The sequence below is a fragment of the Acipenser ruthenus genome, chromosome 1, assembly GCF_902713425.1.
Source record: "Acipenser ruthenus chromosome 1, fAciRut3.2 maternal haplotype, whole genome shotgun sequence".
Classification (NCBI taxonomy): domain Eukaryota; kingdom Metazoa; phylum Chordata; class Actinopteri; order Acipenseriformes; family Acipenseridae; genus Acipenser; species Acipenser ruthenus.
The window spans coordinates 73,660,540-73,682,204 of record NC_081189.1 but is presented as its reverse complement, the minus strand read 5'-3'; the positions used below and the strand labels follow the sequence as shown (position 1 = coordinate 73,682,204).

General features: G+C 37.4%; 1 protein-coding gene across 1 annotated transcript in view; it reads right to left on the bottom strand.

The window, feature by feature from the left end:
• The window catches only part of LOC117420452 (TBC domain-containing protein kinase-like protein), an 80,595-nt gene that overhangs the window by 46,483 nt on the left and 12,447 nt on the right, over positions 1–21,665 (bottom strand). Inside the window, 14 exon segments of the mRNA XM_059029524.1 lie at positions 93–143; positions 2,412–2,487; positions 2,489–2,539; positions 3,256–3,318; positions 4,792–4,890; positions 6,193–6,322; positions 7,129–7,178; positions 8,975–9,074; positions 9,568–9,706; positions 14,158–14,306; positions 14,462–14,523; positions 14,952–15,013; positions 15,401–15,461; positions 18,457–18,598. Of these exon segments, the coding sequence (XP_058885507.1) occupies positions 93–143; positions 2,412–2,487; positions 2,489–2,539; positions 3,256–3,318; positions 4,792–4,890; positions 6,193–6,322; positions 7,129–7,178; positions 8,975–9,074; positions 9,568–9,706; positions 14,158–14,306; positions 14,462–14,523; positions 14,952–15,013; positions 15,401–15,461; positions 18,457–18,598 (1,235 nt within the window).

Genomic DNA, 21,665 nt, shown 5'->3' with positions numbered 1-21,665 from the left:
TCAAGCACTAGCACTGGCGGCTTCAATTACAATCAATGATTGTAACAATAGTGCAAACAATATACATACTGGAAATACAATATGCTACTTACCTTCATTATTAAAGTTCAGATACAGGAAAGGAGCACATAAGGAGTCTAAACCTATACAAAAAAAGAATGTAAAATGTATTTTATTACTATGCTTTAGACACCATTCATGCACAGTAATTTCAACTAACACAAACCACTAAACCAATGTTGTTTTTACATTAAAATGCAGACAAGCCAAAATAAAGGTTTCTCTATATACTGTTGTAATGTGATTCATTAAAAAAAAAAATATATATATATATATATATATATATATATATATATATATATATATACAATACTGTTTATACAGTATTACTGGGAAAGTAGTGAACAAATCCACAGGCAAAGACTTCTATGGTGTATTATTTTAGCGTGTGTAAATCATATCCAGGGATGTAATTTCCATTTTAACATATGCATAAATCATAAAGGCCAGCTATTTAGAAACAATCCCTAAGCAGTCTAAAAAAATCCCTAACATTAAAATCCACCAAAATCATCTAATATATATATATATATATATATATATATATATATATATAGTGCCCATGGAAAGTCTACAAAGTCCCCCTTTCAAAATTGTCATCTTTTGTTGCCTTATAGCCTGGAATTAAAATGCATTAAAATAGTTTTAATTTATCTATACATCCTACCCCACAACTTTCAAGTGAAAAAAAATATTCTAGAAATTTGTAGAAAATTAATTAAAAATAAAAACTGAAATAGCTTGATTGGATAAGTGTCCACCCCCCTTGTAACAGCAATCCTAAATTAGCTCAGGTGTAACCAATCGCCTTCAAAATCACACACCAACTTAAGTGGCCTCCTGTGTTAAATTGTAGTGATTCACATGATTTCAGGATAAATTCAGCAGTTCATGTAGGTTCCCTCTGCTGGGTAGTGCATTTCAAAGCAAAGACTCAACCATGAGCACCAAGGTGCTTTCAAAAGAACTCCAGGACAAAGTTGTTGAAAGGCATAGATCAGGGAATTTGTATAAAAAAATATCAAAGGCCTTGAATATCCCTTGAAGCACGATCAAGACGATTATTAAGAAGTGGAAGGTGTATGGCACCACCAAGACCCTGCCTAGATCAGGCCGTCCCTCCAAACTGGATGACCGAGCAAGGAGACTGATCAGAGAGGCTACCAAGAGGGCAGTGGCAACTTTGTAAGAGCTACAGGCTTTTATGGCCAAGACTGGTCAAAGTGTGCATGTGACTACAATATCCCAAGCACTCCACAAATCTGGCCTGTATGGTAGGGTAGCAAGAAGGAAGCCATTACTCAAGAAAGCCCACCTTGAATCCCGTTAGAAGTATGCAAAAAAAAGTTTTGTGGTCTGACGAAACTAAAATGGAACTTTTTGGCATAAATGCAAAGCTTTATGTTTAGTGTAAACCCAACACAGCACATCACCTAAAGAACACCATCCCTACTGTGAAGCATGGTGGTGGCAGCATCATGTTATGGGAATGTTTCTCATTGGCAGGGACTGGGGCACTTGTCAGGATAGAAGGGAAAATGAATGGAGCAAAGTACAGAGAAGTCCTTGAGGAAAACCTGCTGCCCCCTGCAAGAAAACTGAAACTGGGACGGAAGTTCACCTTTCAGCATGACAATGATCCAAAGCACACAGCCAAAGCTACACCGGAGTGGCTAAGGAATAAAATGGTAAATGTCCTTGAGTGGCCCAGTCAGAGCCCCAACCTAAATCCAATCGAAAATTTGTGGCATGACTTGAAGATTGCTGTCCATCAACGCTCCCCGAGGAACTTGACAGAGCTTGAACAGTTTTGTAAAATCTAGGTGTGCAAAGTTGGTAGAGACCTATCCCAACAGACTCACAGCTGTAATTGCTGCCAAAGGTGCTTCCACCAAGTATTAACTCAGGGGGGTGAAGACTTATCCAATTATGATCTTTCAGTTTTGTATTTTTAATATATAAATTTGTTCTCAATAAAAACTTTTTTCCCCTTAACAGTGTGGAGTATGGTGTGTAGATAAGTGGAAAAAAATCCTCATTTAAATGCATGAAACTCTGAGGCACTGACACAACAAAATGTGAAAAAAGTGTAGACTTTCTATGCTGCCACACCTAAAACCGAAGTCACCTACCAGCATAATTTTTTATTGTATGTAGTGATGTAAAAAAAACCTTGGATGAAACACCAGCAGGTAAAAGTGTTGAAGTGGGGTGGTTAGATCATTATAAAAGACCCCACACTGTTCTGTATTGAATAATTATGCAACCAGTTGATCATTATATAATCGAATGCCATTTACCAGCCTCCACACAGAGACATTACATAATAACTGGGAGACAGAAAGGCTCACCTTGCCAATACACAAGATCTGGGTGAGACACTACCCATGCTTTCAGTACCCGTCTGAACTTTACGTGGCCCTGGGGGGGATGAAAGCAGCTCATCATACTGATGGCACCTTGGGATATCCACTTCAATCTGTGAAACATCCAACAATGACAGATGAAGATTAAAGAACATATACTGGAACCACAGAGATTCAGCACTAAGGAAGGAAATGGGAGCCGTGCCAACACAAGAGAAAAAAAATCTGTACAGGGAAATTCCTGCTTTGTATTTTGAGGGTCCCACATTTGAGGAGCATTGACACAAGTGGGTTAAAATGTCAATGTGAGGGATAATCTTCTAGTGTTATTTTGCGTGTTTTTATTTTTTACTGTATTTCGAAGGTCAAATTTGAAAAGTTTTGTAATGATTGCTGGTAAGAAATACTATCCAGTATTACTAGTGCTTTTAAAATGTTAATAAACTTGTCCTTGTATTTAGTGTAGCTTATTTAACTTGGACTTGTGAACTCTCACATTATTTTACTAATCCGTATAAAGCAATAAAATAAGACCTGGGGATGCATGACAGTACTCTTATTTACTGTAATGCAGACAGAAACAAATACAAGTAGATATTAAAAAATGGAATTCTGTTGACAAAATCTGTGGAACAGAAGTAAATCACTTTTTTGTTAAGTAAGAAATCTAACAAATTCGGGGAAATTTACAAATAAATTGTTATGTGTATATTTCCATTCAATCTCTATCTTTGTCTGTCATTCTAGAGACTGAGAAGTTGACAGGTATGGAACTGGCAAGCTTGAGACAGGACTGATTTGCTCTCAAACACAATTCTGCACCACATACCTGTCTGTCTGTTGGGATAGGTGTGTCTTTGTCAGTGGCGTCATATTTAGCTTGAATGTCTCCCTACAGAAAGAACAGAAGGGAATAATAATAGAATTGGTACTATATATATATATATATATATATATATATATATATATATATATATACCTACACACACTTAACAGTTTTGATGCATCTTTAAGGATCAAACAAATACATTGATAAATACATAGCAATGCATAAATAAAGGTATGAAGTCTTTTTTTAAGTTTTTACTACAACAATTTGCTGCTGCTTATTCAACTTTAAGGTTAGCTTTCTGGATTTTCTAATAAGAATTAATATTCCTTTTTGTTTTTCATTATTGACACAAATCAATAAGATGATGTATATCACTGGGATATATCATGTACAAGACAAAATACACCAAAGGTAAAATTTGAAGTACACTCAACAGGGAAGCAAAAAGTGACAAAACCCCAATTAGTAGTCATATTAGGTCAAAATTGGTGGCATGTTTTGCACAATTAGTTTATACATCCAAACTGAGTATAAAATCCATATCGCAAATGTTTTCTGGGATATCAGGTGGTGAAAGTGATGCAGATTTAATACATACTATACTGCGACAGGATGAATGATGTGGTGCAAAAGACTGCAAATGTCCAAACGTATTCTCCCAAAACAAGTAATTTAATAATCCACACAAGAACAGAAATATCCACAAAAACAATCCAAACAGGAAAATAATACACCCTGATACCAGCGATGGTAATCAGGGCAAAACAAAACAAGGTCCACGTTCCAAAAATAACAAACAAAAAGACACTTCTTAACCACAATCCTCCGTGCACGAAACTGTGTTCTCTCCAAAGGGGACTGTGGTGCGTGCACTGTGCTGTGTTGTGCTGTGCGATGAGGGGCATGCTCTGGGGTTAATGCTGGCTTGGTAGTGACAGCTTCCCGTCCTCCTGCTCCTCTACGAAGACACACAAACACATAACAAAACAAACAAACATACACCAGCTCCGGCCGGTCAATTATTGTCTCAGCGCAAGGGGAGATACTGATGTAGCTGCTTCCCCTTTGTACCCAGAAAACTCCTCCCTGCAATCAACGCGTCGCATGGTTTCTCCAATAGAGGGCTGCCCCGCAGCTGACTGCAATGGAATTGTCCTGAGTACTTGCAGCTACGCGCCCCTCCTAATATGGTTGTATTGTTATTGTATTTCTTGCTCTTATTGTTATTGTATTTCTTGCTCTTATTGTATTACTTGTATTGTAACACTTAATGTATTTGCTTACGATTGTAAGTCGCCCTGGATAAGGGCGTCTGCTAAGAAATAAATAATAATAATAATAATGGTTACCTTCCGGTTTCCACCTACCACCGAGGCAGATCTAAGAGGCAGCTTACCTTCCCTCTTACACAGCGCCCTTTCTAATCGGGAGGGAGATTTACAGCATCAATCCTTTCTCTCTCTATCACATATACATAAGCACCAACCCTTAAAAATGAGGGCCATAGGTCACCCAGATGATTTTTATTCTCACCTCAACTACCAGCAGTGCCGCCCAGGCCAGACCTCTTAATAGAGGGGGGACATCAACTCGTGCTTCTTTCCAAACCTGATTCTTTTTGTATGGGTATGCCTGTTAAGAAAACAGAACAATACCTAAGTGCTTTACAAGTGTGATTTCACTTAAACCTGTCTAATCCAGCGTCTCTACAAATTGTAATTCTGTATAATTCTGCATTATTTTTGGGCCCTGACCAAATTACTATTGAAGCTAATACCCTCTACAATCCTGAACTAGTGTTATATTTAATCTATTCACGAATCTGGCATAATTTGTAAATCTTGCTGCCTAAAATCAATGTAAATCTGACTCTGCAGTCTGGCACCATGTCATGTGATTTTTGTTTTCTAAGTTTATAGTCAAGTATGTTGCGGAAATACGAACATGTACTGTGGGTATTGTACAGTACATCTATAGTAAGATCCTTGTTTATAAACCAGTGCAGTATATCATTTTTCTTCTCTGCCCCAAGCATGGCTGGATTAGACAGGTTTGACTGTACTTATTCACACCTTTACAAGGTTCACAACTTGGGTAGTAGGTAAAACAAATTGCAAATTAAAAGGTCTGTCGGAAATAAAAGAAACTACCTCATATCCTTTAGAAATCTTTCCTAGTATTCCTTAATAACATTCTCAATTTCTCAGTCCTTGTATTCTTATTTCTGCCTGTGTGTCAACGTTGACCTCAATTTGTGTAAAGCTAACATCAATTATTTCAGTTTTTAATTGACAGAAATGTTTGCGAAGACGGCAACCCTAATCAGCTGATGAACACAGTTTAAAAAAAACAAACAGATTCCACTTGTCACAGTCAAAGAAACATAATACTGGGACCCTCCCACACAATGACAAAAACATACTGAATCAATTAAGTGGCCGATATCTCTAGGTTTAGTATAAGGGTATATTGAACGGCTGAATATTTGGTAGTAATAAACTAAACTGAAGCTACGGTATATTTAAAAAAAAATAATAATAATTGAGGAATAGGTATGCAAATTTACTGTATATCCCTCAGGTTAGTGATAACCCAAATATAGTATACTTCCCTGGTGTGACAGCAGTATTTAATTTAATTTTGTAGAAAAAACAGATTCTTTATTTTGGACAAGGCTTAATATTTTTCACAAATTAAGAATATATTGACTGATTTAGAACATTTTATATTATCAACATAGTATGGTCAGTGCAAATACCATGTACAGTAATCAACCACCTATAGAATTTTGTTTCAAAATAAGATATGCAAGAATAATTGCATAGTAATTAATCCCACTTTGTATTTGGCAGTTTCTGTTGTAACCTGTTAACTAATTGGTGACACTAAAATTGTGACAAATACTTTAACGATTATGAATTTCTAAGTCCCTACCTTCAGAAGCCTGTCAAACAGAATGATCCTGTGGAGCTGGTATTCAGTGTCTCTTTCTCGAATGATGAGAGGAAGAGTTGCAGCGGTTGACAGCTCATTGCTGCTGTTTGACTGGGGTAAATTTGACTGCCTATGAATACAAAAAGCTACCTGTTTGTAAACTTTTGTGCAACACAGAGGGAGGCCAAAGACGACTTCCTGTGATTCATGAATTTTTAAAACATTGTTTTATGTAAATATGGGTTAATGGAGTTTTTTGGTTTGTTATAAAATGGTGTACATTTTTTTTTTTTTATTTCATATGACACTGACAAAATCTTTGTTAAAATGTGTTGTCTACATTTATTTAACATCATCTTGTATTTATTAGTACTTCATTAGATTAAATTTGTGAGTGATTGGTACATTAACACGCTGAACACATGAACGCACAATTTCCTTTTCCTTGTTTAAATGAAACACACGTATTTAGTATCGCTGCCTCATTTTATTGCATGCGTACAGTCAAAGTGCCAAATGTGGCCAAAATCAGCAATTTTTTTTGTGACCCACTACATATAGAAAAATCCTGCTAGCGTGGTGTGTTATGGGGCTTCTACAGATTCTTGGAAAGCCATGTTGTTGGACTGTCCACTTCCTGTGAATAACAGGTTTTTCAAAATGGCGGAGCCAAGCCAATACTCCCTGTAGGAGTATGACAATGAGCAATACATCAAAATGAAGTAGAAACCATGGGAGATTATGATAAAGGTTTTAAATGCATCTGTATTACCTTTTCAATGTTAAGGCTTAAAAGTAGACATAATCTCAGAAAGACAACATCATTGTGTTTTGGATGTGTTAACAACTCTTAGACTGTGGAACTTTACACATATGGCCCTGTAGAGTGAAAGATTTAAAAAGTAATAGTGTACAAAAGTCTTTGTATGTACTTACTCATCTTCCAGCAATGGATAATATGCTTCTCCTGCAACATCTTTCAATCTCTGCAAAGACAAATAAATAGTACATATAACAAATATATTGAGTTAAATTGTTAATATACTGACTCTATATACATTCATTTACTTTACACAGGTACAGTGGCTCTCAAAAGTATTTCACCCCCCTTGGACTTTTCCACATTTTATTGTGTTACAACATGGAATCAAAATGGATTTAATTAGGAGTTTTTGCCACTGATCAACACAAAAAAAAGTCCATAATGTCAAAGTGAAAAATAAAATCTACAAATTGTTCTAAATTAATTACAAATATAAAACAGAAAATAATTGATTGCATAAGTATTCACCCCCTTTGCTATGACACCCCTAAATAAGCTCTGGTGCAACCAATTGTCTTTAGAAGTCACATAATTAGTTGAATGGAGTCCACGTGTGTGCAATTAAGGTGTTTCACATGATTCAGGTTAAATACACCTGTCTCTGGGAGGTCCCACAGTTGGTTAGTACATTTCCTAACAAAAACTACATCATGAAGACGAAGGAACATGCAAAGCAAATCCAGAATAAGGTTCTTCAAAAGCACCAATCTGGGGTAGGATATAAGAACATTTCCAAGGCACTGAATATCCCATGGAGCACAGTAAAGTCCATTTTTAAGAAATGGAGAGACTATGGCATAACTGTGAATCTGTCTAGAACAGGCCGTCCTCAAAAACGGAGTATCCGGGTGAGAAGGGCACTAGTCAGGGAGGCCACCAAGAGTCCTATGGCAACTCTAAAGGAGTTACAGTCTTCCACGGCTGAGCTGGGAGACACTGTGAATACGGCAACAATAGCCCGGGTGCTTCACAAAACTGGCCTTTATGGGAGAGTAGAGTGGCAAAAAGAAAGCCATTGTTGAAAAAAACTCACATCAAATCTTGGCTAGAGTTTGCCAGAAGGCATGTGGGAGACTCTGAGACCAAGTGGAAGAAGATTCTATGGTCTGATGAGACCAAAATAGAGCTTTTTGGCCTCAACGCTAAGCGCTATGTTTGAAGCAATCCTAACCCCGCACATCATCCTGAGAACACCATCCCTACCGTGAAGCATGGTGGTGGCAGCATCATGCTATGGGGATGCTTCTCTGCGTCAGGGCCTGGAAAGCTTGTGAAGATAGAGGGCAAAATGGATGCAGCAAAGTACAGAGAAATCCTGGAGGAAAACCGGCTGATGTCTGCAGGAGACCTGGGACTTGGGAGAAGATTCATCTTCCAGCAGGACAATGACCCCAAACATACAGCCAAAGCCACACTGGAGTGGCTTAAAAACAAAAAGGTCAATGTCCTGGAGTGGCCCTCCTCAATCCAATTGAGAATATGTGGAAAGAGTTGAAAAATGCTGTTCACCAAAGGTCCCCATCCAACTTGACGGAGCTTGAGCAATTTTGCAAAGAAGAATGGGCAAAAATTGCAGTGTCCAGATGTGCAAAGCTGGTAGAGACTTATCCAAACAGACTCATGGCTGTAATTGCTGCCAAAGGTGCCTCTACCAAATATTGACTCAAGGGGGTGAATACTTATGCAATCAATTATTTTCTGTTTTGTATTTGTAATTCATTTAGAACAATTTGTAGATTTTATTTTTCACTTTGACATTATGGACTTTTTTTGTGTTGTTCAGTGGCAAAAACTCCTAATTAAATCCATTTTGATTCCATGTTGTATCACAATAAAAGTCCAAGGGGGGTGAATACTTTTGAGAGCCACTGTAAATGTGCAAATCATCTACAGCCTTTTGCCAGCATAGTTTTATTCACAACTATTTTTGGGTGTAAGTAAGGCTGATGAGATACTTACGTTTTTAAGCTGGCACAATGATAGAGTCACAGTTGTATCATCCAAGAGAAAGCTCCTGTCTTTTCCTTGCCCAAATACCTCTCCATCTTCTAAGAGAAAACTTAAACATACAAAAAAAATAAAATACAATTTAGGAGATGCTTTGAGATGCTTTGTTTAAATGATCTTGCTAAATTCAGATTCCACTAACACTTGTCAAGTAGTAACACACCACAATACCCACATTCACATGCTTTCACTGGGAATTAACAAGGTGCTATCTGTAAAACTTTCATGGAGCCCTAATGACATGTATCTTTCATTAATGCAATTATTATATAAAAAAAATGATTTAGCTATAGGTTTTAGGCTTATGCACCTGCTTCCCTAGTTCAATCATTATGGGTATATGTACATGTCATACTGAAAGCAAAATCGGGGTTACATTAACGTTTCCCCACCCCCCACCCCCCATTCTGTCTTACTGTATGTCCTACTTTTTTACCAGATTCATACAGACATCGAATAAATGAAAACAAGAGATATACACACACACACACACACACACACACATATATATATATATATATATATAATTATATATGCAAACGTACTTGGGCAATGTGCAGATGGGAGGCTTTGATTGGATTATTCCCTTATTTGTGAGCTCTTTTTCCAAATCTCCTCCAGCCAGACACCACAAGTAATATACCTCATCAAAAGATCGTTCTGCTAGGTAGTCCTCTTCTTCTGCTGCAAGATAATTAACAGTCATTAATGACATACGTTTTCTAATACAGTCAGCACCACCTAATCAGGATACTAATAATCAGGATTTCTGCTTAAATGGGATTCAACTCTGGGAGACGGTTCATCCCAATGCTATTTATGTTGCTTAACTGGGACGTCACTTGGGATACAGTATTTTCAACTGATGAACAGAGAACGCTTTTCAGAGCAAGACAGGTTCGCACAGCACAGTGAGCATGTGAGTACATGATTGCGCTGCGACTTGCGTAAGTCACGTTAAACGTTTGAAGGAGCTGGAGTACCCTATGGTTTCTCAGGCTGCTGTTGAACATCGCAGGTGCCTTGCTTTGTGATGAGATGTGATTTCATTATTTTTCCTTTCATGTAGAAATAAAACAGCGATTCATTTTGTTTCTGTTTAATTGGGATAGCCACTTACTTGAGATAGTCGTAATGAAACCATTTTCCAACAATCTATATCGTAACAAAACACTGTCAGTGTATGTTCTTCCACATTACCCTGCAGTCATGCCCATCCTATCTTTGCCCTCTTTATTTTTTAGCATACCTGTAAAGCTGCCCAATGCCACTTATGCTGAACTGTGTTGAGGTTCTGTGACATGGATAATACAGTCAGCACTCGGATATCCGTTACCCAAATACACGTCAGTCACCCTTGTAGTGTTAACTTTGGTTGAATTTCGAGGTGCATTTGTGAGTTTCACTGTAATCTGATTTCCCTATCAGCTCATGACACGTTCCCTTGCAGCACGATAACCAGATCTGTAACCCGATCTCATTGATCTTTCATGCAATCTACTACCTGCTATAAAACACTCTCTTTTTTTCTACACGGTCTCTTTTGAGTTTGTTTGTATTGGTGTCGATTCCTTACTATTATTACTATGTACCTGGTTTGACCATTTCGCTTTATTGTTTTTGGCTGAAACCCTCGCTCTTCAGATCTCCCTTGCTTACAGATTTCGGACCATTCTTTCGAATAGTTATTCGATGACATCAAGGACTAACTGCAGCCGCTGGTCGAGGCTGTGTCAACCATCAACATCAGGCTTGACGCTCGAAAAGCAGCCTGTCCTGCTTCATCAGAGCCTATGCTCCTGCTTGTCTCTAGGTGACGTCATGCGCTCCAGCGCCGGCTCCATGGCAACCAGCTGCTGATCAAAGCTAAGTGTTTTCAATTCATTGCTATATAGTACCTTGTCATTATATTACATCTCACTGCCATACCAGCTAAGTGCTTTCAATCTGTTGCTATATTTCGCTGTTTAACCCATGATAAATATCATTGGATTTTATCAGCAGCAACACATATGGTTTTCTGATCTCTTACCCTCTCAACATCAATGACAAATCTTGTAATACTTTAAATGAATCATGCAATACCTGTCATTTACTCTGCTATCTAAGTGATTTCAATTGCATGCCTCGCTATTTAGAAAAGCTGCTTTTATATTTATAGAGGGATGACTGCAGTCTATATATACATATGAAAAAAAATATATATATATATTGCTGCAGCTAACGCATGACTTTTCTTCTGTTTGCCATTAAGGAGCTGTGAACACACATTATATCTTAAGGCTCTGAACCTGCAGTGGAGGCCCAGCTCTATCAGAACACAGTCTGCATCCTACACCCGCCTCTACTCTCGGAGCTTCCGCTCTTGCCACCTCTTCCAGCGCAGCTGCGCCTGCTTTCCTGTCTGCTACTCAGGATTATATGTCTGCAGCCCTGGCTCCTGCTACCAATACATCATATCGTACTGCATGGAATGCATACTCTTGATTCTGTGCTCAATGAATGTCAGGATCCTACTGTCCGCCTGACTTTCGGATACAATAATAAACAATAACAAAACCTGTGGTGCTTCGCCGTCTTCTATACATAATAAATAAATCATCATCATAATAATAATAATAATAATAATAATAATAATAATACAAAACAAATACAAAATAATACAGGGGCGGAGGGGGACCCCGTTCTAAAAATAAATACATTCATTTAAATTAGCAGGGCTTACTACCGCCCTGCTGCACTGTCTCTCCTGTATTTCCCAACAAGTTGCCAATCACGACGGACATACTTTTCAAAGTGGTCTCCATCCTTCGTCGAGGATGCTTCAGTCCCTCAGACAATATAGTAATGGAAGTTATCTGCATAACAGCATTCTTCAGATTCCTAAGATGCAATGAATTCATGGTTTCATCCCCCTCCAACTTCCCATCATCAGGAGTTTGAGATAGAGACCTCTACTGCGCTCAAGATCCGCACTTCATGCTATTCCTGAGATCATCAAAAAAAGATCAACTTCACTCTGGTCACTGTATTCAACTGTCTAAGATTAACTCTCCTTTATGTCGCTACAGCTCTCTAGCAAAACTCTTAGCACTCAAGAACGCCAGTCAATCGGACCCTATGTTCTCTAACTGTGCAAAAACCATCATTACAAGAAACTGGTTCTCTTCCCTGTACTCTCTTATAGCTAAAGCAGGCCTGCCACAGCAATTCTTCACTTCACACTCCTTCAGAATCGGAGCAGCAACTTCTGCTGCAAGAGCAGGCCTTAACCAACATACTATAAAATCTCTAGGTCGCTGGACATCGTCAGCAGTTGAATCATATATTCGAACAGTTCCCTCAGACATTGTCACTGCCCAACAATCCCTAGTTAACTAGCTCAGAGTGGGGCACCCTCTCTGCCAGGACCACCAGAGGTTTCCACCTAAAGAAAGAAAAAATAAAGGTGTTTTTTCCTCTCCACTGCGCGGATGGCTTTCCTTTAGGTTGTCAAGTTATTCTGCTATGTCTTGCCGATGCCAACCTAAACGCTGGGGTCTCTCTATATCTATTCTTTTCCTTTTCAAGGGCACAATCGTGAGTCCATTCTGCCCGCCGAGATGGGTCATATATCCTCTTCCCCCTATGGGTTTGCATCCACATCCAAGTCACCGCCGCGGCTCTCCAGTGCGTAGGGGACTAACATTTTATTTTTTACAGGTCTCAGGTGTCACCAGCCTTCAGTCACCAAGGTTCCCGATCGCTAGACTGAGACTTGCTTTCCTATCATTCTTTCCCCCCTTCAAAGTAAATGGCACTCTTCAAGCTGCTACAAATCATTTTCCCTCACTTCTAACAAATTCACCATGAATTAATAATAAAATCAATCCCCATTATATATATGTAACAAATTAACGCACTTACCCGTCACACTCAATTTCTGACTCTGTCACCAGTTTTCTGATACAAAGCCCATCTCTTCAAGGTTACAATTGATCTGACTATCTGTCACAGCCCGCGTTTAAAAAAAAAAAAAAAAGTTTTAATTCGGGAAACTGTTTTTTTTTTTAAAATTTTTTGGTTTTGCTAAATTGCATTACCTTTTACGTTTTACACAGTTCTGTGCATGGATAACATTTAGATTTCATTTTGCTGTTAGGTCGTTAATGGGAAGTTTTACATAGTGCTACAATACATACCGGATTTAAAAGTATGTACTGTATTAGTGTTAACGTGTAGTCTCTTTAATTTGGCAAGTGATATTTTCAGAATCATATCGTTCTGAATTAAAATACTACTTCTGTTAAAAATATTGTATTGTACCAACAAAACCAATACAGTACATCTAAATGGAAGCCTACTTATTTTAAACACAGTCCTTTCAGATAAGTATTTTTGATATTGTCAGTTTTTCAGGGAACACAAAAAAGATACAAGGGTTGGAATGGGCCAAAATGAAATAATCAGATATGCGTCACACACGTTTAACTATCACTGAAGTCAAAATTTTATAGGGTCGGATATGCGAGTGCTGACTGTACTGCAAATCTGAGAGCTCAAGACTAATTTCACCTGTCTTCTAAGCTTGATTAATTTGTTCACTGAACCACCCATTTAAATGTGGTTACTGTATATCTTCTGAAAATTCCATTCAGTATATCCTACCTGTTGAGCACTCCCATTCGCAATGTACATCTTATATGTGCAGTTTCATTTTCCAGGTCAAATGAACTAGGAAGTTCAAGACTAACCCAAAATAAGGCATACAGTTTAAAAAATAATAATAATAATAAAAAAAATAACAAGAATACTTGTTTTGCTATGCTTCATTTAAAATTGAACATATGCAATCCTCATTATGGATGGAAATGTATGACAGTTAAGATCTATGGACTTTTAATGTCCTGTCACCAAAAAATACAGAATAAAATAACTGCTAGAATAAAAGTAAAAAGTGTTATTCACATATATAAAGCCACCAAGTTAGTAAATAAAATAACGATAAATGCAGCAGTGATAAAAAACAACACAAAATGCACCTTTACTAATAAGAGTATCTTCATCAATATTCAATCTGCAGAGAAAACAAAGCTCTCTAACCACATATTTTTAAAGGCCTGCCTTCATGTAAAGGCAACAAAAAATACTTTTACCTTTGCAAAGCTCACGGATGTCCTCTGGGAGTGTTAGATTAGCACAACGCAGAGAGGAGGAGAAAAGACTGACCGGTTTCTGGTAAGGTTTGTAGAAGGAAGAAATTTCGTCAAACACACGGTCTCTCAGCAATTCAGCAGGAGTAAGTCTAAAACAACAAAGAGTGGAAAAACACACCATTATTATCGTTCACTTAATACATGCCATACAGCATATATATTTGTTATTCAGATTTAGATTTTGCAGCTTCGCACCAAAAATCCTAATAGTATAGGCCAAGCCATTTTTGTACAGTATAGTTACCTTTTGGAAGGCAGAAATGTGAGGCATTTCCTCAATAAAGCTAAAACATTTTCAGGAAGCTCCTGTCAGAGATAAAAAGGCAAAAGCATTACACTATTTGTAAATGGTTCTACTAACACTGAGTTTTTCATTTAAATAAAAAAGAGAACTAACAGTACAGTACAACATTCAATTAGGGTATCAAAGGAAGAAGTCAGAAAAAGTTTCATTTTTTTAGAAACGACTTCATAATGTATTCATTTCAGAAACAATAGGCCCCATTCACAAATCTTTAAATTAAATACAATGTAATATTCATGAGACAGCACTAGTCTGTTGTTATCTTCATCACTGTAAATTGTATTTATAAAAACCAGACTGAAAAATCCATTAATTAAATAAAATAAATAAATTACAGCTAATCTTAGAGGGCTGTATGTATGACATATTGGCTCAGATAACCGATGAGGTTTGTAATTGTTACAATGGGAGATGAGTGTTATAAACAAACCTTAACCAGTTCTAAGCAGCCATGTTCTTCAGCCAGGACAGTCACAATGTCATCCATGCAACCTGCAAATCAATGCCCACAAAACGTTACCATGCTCTTTAAAATGACAATATTTTGACTTTAGATTTTTTTCTTTTCTGTTACCCGTTTCTCTTCTCAATTTTTAATTCTCAATTTGACGGTATTTCACTGCTGCAACCCATTTACTGATCAGGGGGACTGAAGATCAACACAGATGAACTCTGTCGAGCCAATCCAAGCAGAATCTACACAACGGACGTCTCTGCCTGTACTTGCCAGGTGCTTTACCAGTAGAGGTTGCTGCAGAGTCAGTAAACTCTCCCCGGCTCATGCAAGCAGGAGTGCAAAGGCCAATGCCACGCTTCCTGTGGGCCCTCAGCCAAGATCTGAGGCTGCACTTAAACCTTATGAAGGATGTAAAAACTTACCCAGGTTGAGAATGAATTTTAATCTCTTGTTTATTTCTATATTTTGTAGAAGTCTTCTCCCCTAAAAAATAATAAAGATAAAAAGGACAGAAGTAATTTAAATTTCCCTGCATTGCAAACAGAATTACATCAGTATTAATAAACATCATAAATCAATTTGTCTAAGAAAGACAACTAGCAGCATGTTTAATTTATCACATTTTGCATAGACATGCTACTGCATACATTTAATATGCTGGTACTATCTTTGAAAGAGATATTCTTCTGATAGAATGGGTGTCAGTATCCGCTTGTCACATATCCACCCTAACCGTTTATCCGCCATGATCAAGCTCTTCAGCAACGTCACCCACGCGTACAGCGCAAATGCAAAATGGCTACAGGAAAACAAAAGCCAGTTGTGTTACAATTAAAAGTTGTTGTTTTTTTTCCGTAAACTTATGCATTTTGCTACCATGTAAATTACCAGACACTAATGTAAGTGTATACAGCACTGTGGCAGGGCAGGAGCCCTGCACATGGAGAGGGGTTTTTGTGTAAATGTATATTGTAAATAGTGTGTATTTGTTGTAATTAATTAATGAATAATAATAATAATAATAATAATAATAATAATAATAATAATAATAATAATAATAAACTTTATTTTATATAGTGCCCTTAAAAGCAATTGTCTCAGAGCGCTTCACAGAACAAAGATAAATTCAACAAAACAATAACACATAGAAACAAAAACATAAACAAGGAAAAGGAATCATAAAAATGCCTTTCTAAAAAAGTAAGTTTTTAAGCTAGATTTAAAAACACTCAAAGTTGCTGAATCCCTGATCTCTACCGGAACAGAGTTCCACAGTTTTGAGGCATAGCAACAGAAGGCCCTGTCGCCCATAGAGTGCAGGCGGGCAGAAGGGACACACAACAGTCTAAGATCGGTGGAGCGGAGGTTGCGAGTGGGTGTGTAAAAGGCTAAAAGATCTCACAAATAAAGTGGAGCCAGCCGATGGAGAGCCTTGTAGGTCAGGAGAAGGATTTTAAAATCCACTCGAAACCTAACAGGCTGCCAATGCAAGGCCTCCAACACAGGTGTAATGTGATCTCTAGAGCATGACCTAGACAAAATTCTAGCCGCAGAATTTTGAACATATTGCAATTTGTTGAGAATGCTATTAGAGACACCAGTGAGCAGGGCGTTACAATAATCAATCCTAGAAAAAACAAACACATGAACCAGTTTTTCATCCACAGATACAGAGAGCATACGTCGAAGCCTAGCTATATTTCTGAGGTGAAAAAATGAAACCTTGACAGTAATCAACACATGCAGTTCAAAGGTTAACCCAGGATCAGAACTCACACTCAAATTTTTAATTTTAGATCTGAACTCAAGCATGGTACCATCAACTGACAAATTTACAGCATTGGTTTTACGTAGCTGATGGGAAGTACTTAACAGCATAACCTCAATCTTCTTACAATTTAGGTGTAAAACATTTTGCAGCATCCAACATTTTATATCAGAGATACAGGCAGTAAGAACAGAGGCAGCAGCATCAATATCAGGTTTAGAATGAATATAGATTGGAGTGTCATCTGCGTAAAAATGATAATTCAGTCCATGTAATGAAGTACCTGACACTCACGGGAGAGCCTGCCTGCTGTGTGTGTGAGTGAGTGAGTGAGTGAGTGAGTGAGTGAGTGAGTGAGAACCAGAACCACAACCAGGGATCGATACTGAAGAGTGAGTAAGCAAGTTGAAACCGCCTGTCACTCTGTAGTGAATGCACACACCCACACAGCAGATGGCTTCCCTGTCCCAAGCATTAGGCCTAATACACTGTATCTTTCTAAACAAGGGACTTATGGGAAATTCTTAATAAAAGCTGAATCTCAAAACAATTGTGTGAATATAGTAATTGTTACAGCTGTGTATAATGGTATTTAAAACAGCATTAATTTATCCGACTTTTTACATTTCCACCCTTCTGGTCCCACCGCAGTCAGATACGCAATGTACTACTGTACTTATAATCAAGACTTTTCTTTACTAAATAGTGTAGTCCTGTATAACCTTTATAAAATGTAAAATAAAAAAGACCTCCCAAACACCTACTCAACACACAGCTTAATAAACCTTGCACCTGTATTTTACCATAGGCAGTTCACTTTCCAAGGTATTATTTTTCACAGGTGTTTGTAAGAAGGGCTATACACTTTAAAGCAGTGTTTAAAAAAGCATGTGTTTGACATTACTTTCAAGAAATGGTATGTTTGGAAAAAAGCATGTTTTTCATATTTGATGTGGCATACCTCTTCCGCTCTATTCTCAACAAACCAACTGTACACTGTTTACACAGAACAGGATGAAATACACATGATTAAACAAAACAATTATGCCTAATAATGCATTGAATGGCCACACACAGGTATTGCCTGGTCATTGAATATGCTGTATTTTTGTGCAAGCTGACAAGGGATTATAACATTGTAGTAGAAGATTTACAAATGTAGTGGCACCAGAAAATATTTACTGTTTCATACTGTATATTGTATTGTATTTAGGTTCAACTGTATTCAGTCTACACTGTAGCTTTCGGCAGCAAGTACTGTACCTGGATTAGGCAAAACATATAGGGCTGGTTTCACAGACCCCAATTAGCACAGGTCTTGGACTGCCTCCTGTTACTTTAGGTATGGTAGTCCAAGACTAGTGCTAATCAGGGTCTATGAAACCAGCCTATAACTTGTATTTATTAATTTTAGAATTATTCAGGTACTTCATATTCATCCTGTTTTTAGGCAACATACACATTTATTTATTTAAAAAAAAAAAAGTTACACTATTCCAATAAGAGCCAGAAACAAACGTACAAGGCAAGTTACAGGACCAATATAAGGTATGTTGTTACCGGAAAGCAGCATTTTGAAATTCGGTTAAAATAAGATAATCTGTGAAGTAAAAGATGACTCATCCACATATCAATATTGTGAAACCTTGCAGGGATTGTCAGTGACCTCTTGTAACTGGGGCTCTACCTGCTGTACACAATGCTACCTACCACACAGAGTTCAAAGACAATCACCCCGAGGGACCACACGTCTCTCTTGGGGCCTGAGGGCAGAAGCTTCTCACTCCGTGTGGGATCAGTCGGGTGGACAAAGCCCTGAGCAATGATCTCAGGGGCCAGGTAGGAGGGGTAGCTGCAGGGAAAATAAATAAAATCACAAAGCAAAGTGTCACAACCAGCTGCGCATATTCAGCCCTGTAAGCTACCACAATATTAAAACTTAATTATAAATCAATCTTTCTAAAAGTAGAAAGAAACAAATAGTTTTGTTTTTTTTATTTTCACAGTAAATACACCTGTCTATGACAACTATGTACAGTATGTGTAGTCTACACCATTCTAGTATAGGGTTACAATAATGTGATATGCATTCTAAAATTCAAAACATTATAAGACACAATGGTGTCATGACTATGATGAACCACTGTCCAGCCAAGTTGTATTTATATTTGTTCATTCTAAAACTAAACGTTTCTAGTTCAGGCATGTCACAAAATTTTTAGAAACAGGCTGTCCCTCTAGTGCTAATGGAACGCCTGCCATTTGGTTACATATGCAGCTCCCTATTGCAAATAGCACTCACAATAGGCAAGACTGATCGATTTTGTTAGGAACTGCAGATGCTCCCTGTCCAAAACTGCCCATATACTTTATATACTATATTACAAGGAAAATGTAAGACAAATCATATTTCAAATGCCTAAGATTAGCTTACTTTTTACACTTAAGCATGTGGATCGTATAAATATAAACTCTGTAAATGCTAGAAACTGTATATAGTTTCAACATATACAGTACACTAGTCAGTACAAAGCACAATATTAGAATGTCTGGATTTATTAGGTTTCCACAGCAGTCTCTTTGAAAGTGGATACTATGGCTTAAGGGGTTCTTCAACACACAAATAAATTGTCAATCAGCTTCCATTCCATTCTGTAATAGGATGTTACGGAAACAGGCTTTATTGTATTTGTCGTTTTGAATGTGGCTCCAGTTATAAGCAATAAACACATGGCCAAACGCACTGAAATAGTCCCCAAGATTACCCACACGTGGTTTCAATTGTAAATAGAGGCAACTATGCCTAACAATGCATTCATTATAGGGTCTGTTTCTTAATGTAGTGAAATAGGTTTAAGTCGCCTACATTTTCATATTAACAGTGTGAAACACACCTTTGGTCTTCACCAGCAGTACTCTTTTTGGAATGAATTATGAGATTAAATCTAAAGATTAATATATTTTTAATATGACGATGTTGGAAACTAGGAACGTTTACAGGCAAAAGCACAGTGCCTGGTGCCTATCTGCCAATTATTGAGGCCATAGATCTTTCATATACAATGATATATACAGTCCAGCCTGCAATATAAGAAGGTACTGTAACTGGTAACTGCGCCTTTTAAAGATTTGAAGCTGTCTGTTGTTTGCCCAACATCACTTGCCGTTGTGAATGTGCTACAGCAGAAAGTAGAAAAAAACACATCAGTGATGGAGGGTATTTAGAAGTCTGAAAAGCCTAACTCAAAAATGTGTATTATTTTCATGGATTTAAAGTATGTGCATTATACTAATGAAATACCGAGTTTTTACTTTACATTGTATATGTATGTGTTGCATATTTATTCCCCTCTTGTTCTTTGTAACAAAATTAAGTCACTGGCAGTGTTGCATCATGCATGACACTTACTGAAAATACTGCTGCCTTCTGTGGGTGTACTGTAGATAAAGCAATGGAAGATGAGCTTGGTCCAGCGGGATCCAACCTTTTGTACAGTTATTAAGATGCTTGATTGGGAACTGTAGTTGCCAATTCACGCCCAGATTCTGCTTCTTACAGAGGGACCAACTTGTCAGAGCTCCTCAGCTCTTGTTGATTGAGGAACTGCATTAAACCCTGTGAGTCTGTGATGCGTTGGCCATTGGATAGGCTGCTGAGACTATATATTCTAGTGGTGCAATCGGCACCCTCATTTCTAATTACTCAACGATAATCGATGCATTGACGTTTTATTTTTCAAAATAAAGAACAAACATTCATTTTTTAAATTTTTTTTTTTTTTTAACAGAAGACCCAATAACTAAAAACACTGTTGCGCATAATAGTTAAACAAAAAAGGCACAACTTATATTCAAATTAGAACACTTCCGATTGTAAAAAAAGAAATAAGAAATAAAGGACTTGAGTTTTTAACAACTGAAAAGAACATACAAAAGAACATACATGCGTCCGCATCAGATGTCCCTTTAACACTGTAATAATAATAAAAACATACTATATTTTAACAGAAGTAATTTCTATCTGATCTGTGGTTGTTCATTACTGTTAACATTTTATGTCCAAAAGCAAAGCATCTGAATTAATCTCACAAATCCTGACTAATTTAACTATCGTACTAAATTCAGCTTCTATTGCCTTCATTTTTAAATCAAGAAAATGTTACTAAATAGGCCTACTTCTGATTTGACTTGTCCAACGCGAATGTAGACGTCTAAAGTGTGTATCCTAGCAACGCGCTAATCTACCGTACTAGCACTAACAGGAGCGCACTCTCACACACTCAAGGTTTTAACACAAACCAGCAATGGGAGACTTCAAACTGGGTTCTAATTTGATGCATTGATTCACCAATATGTAATCGAAGCTTCAGCTACAAAACGGCACAAGTAAACCTCATGTTATTACTTTATGAAAACGTGTCTATGGTCACTGATTACTATGAAGAAACGTCAATGGCAAGAAATGAAAAAAAGGAAAAAACTAAAATGCGTTGTCACCTTTATGTACCATTTCGGGAATAAACAAAACAACGTTTAACTTGAACTGCTATTTGGCATCCTTTGTTTTGTAGTTAATTCACTGGGGTAAACAAAGTCCTACACAACTTATTCTTTACTCCTGGGATATTTTTCTATTTTAACATGTAACATATTGTAGGGTCTTGCTGTAAAATAAAGACACACACAGTGTCCATGGCCACGCCCCCTGCCCCTCCTGCTATGCTGTCTCTGCCTGCGATCAGAGCAATATAATGGCTTTTATTACTTTTTGAAAAATGAATATCCGAACAAATATTTAAATTATCCGAACATGAAAATCCCATGTTTGTCCCAGCACTAATTTATTTACCTTTACCTTTAAGCTTCAGCTATCAGATACAGTCCGATTACAAGACTTTGTATCCTCTTAAATATGTCAT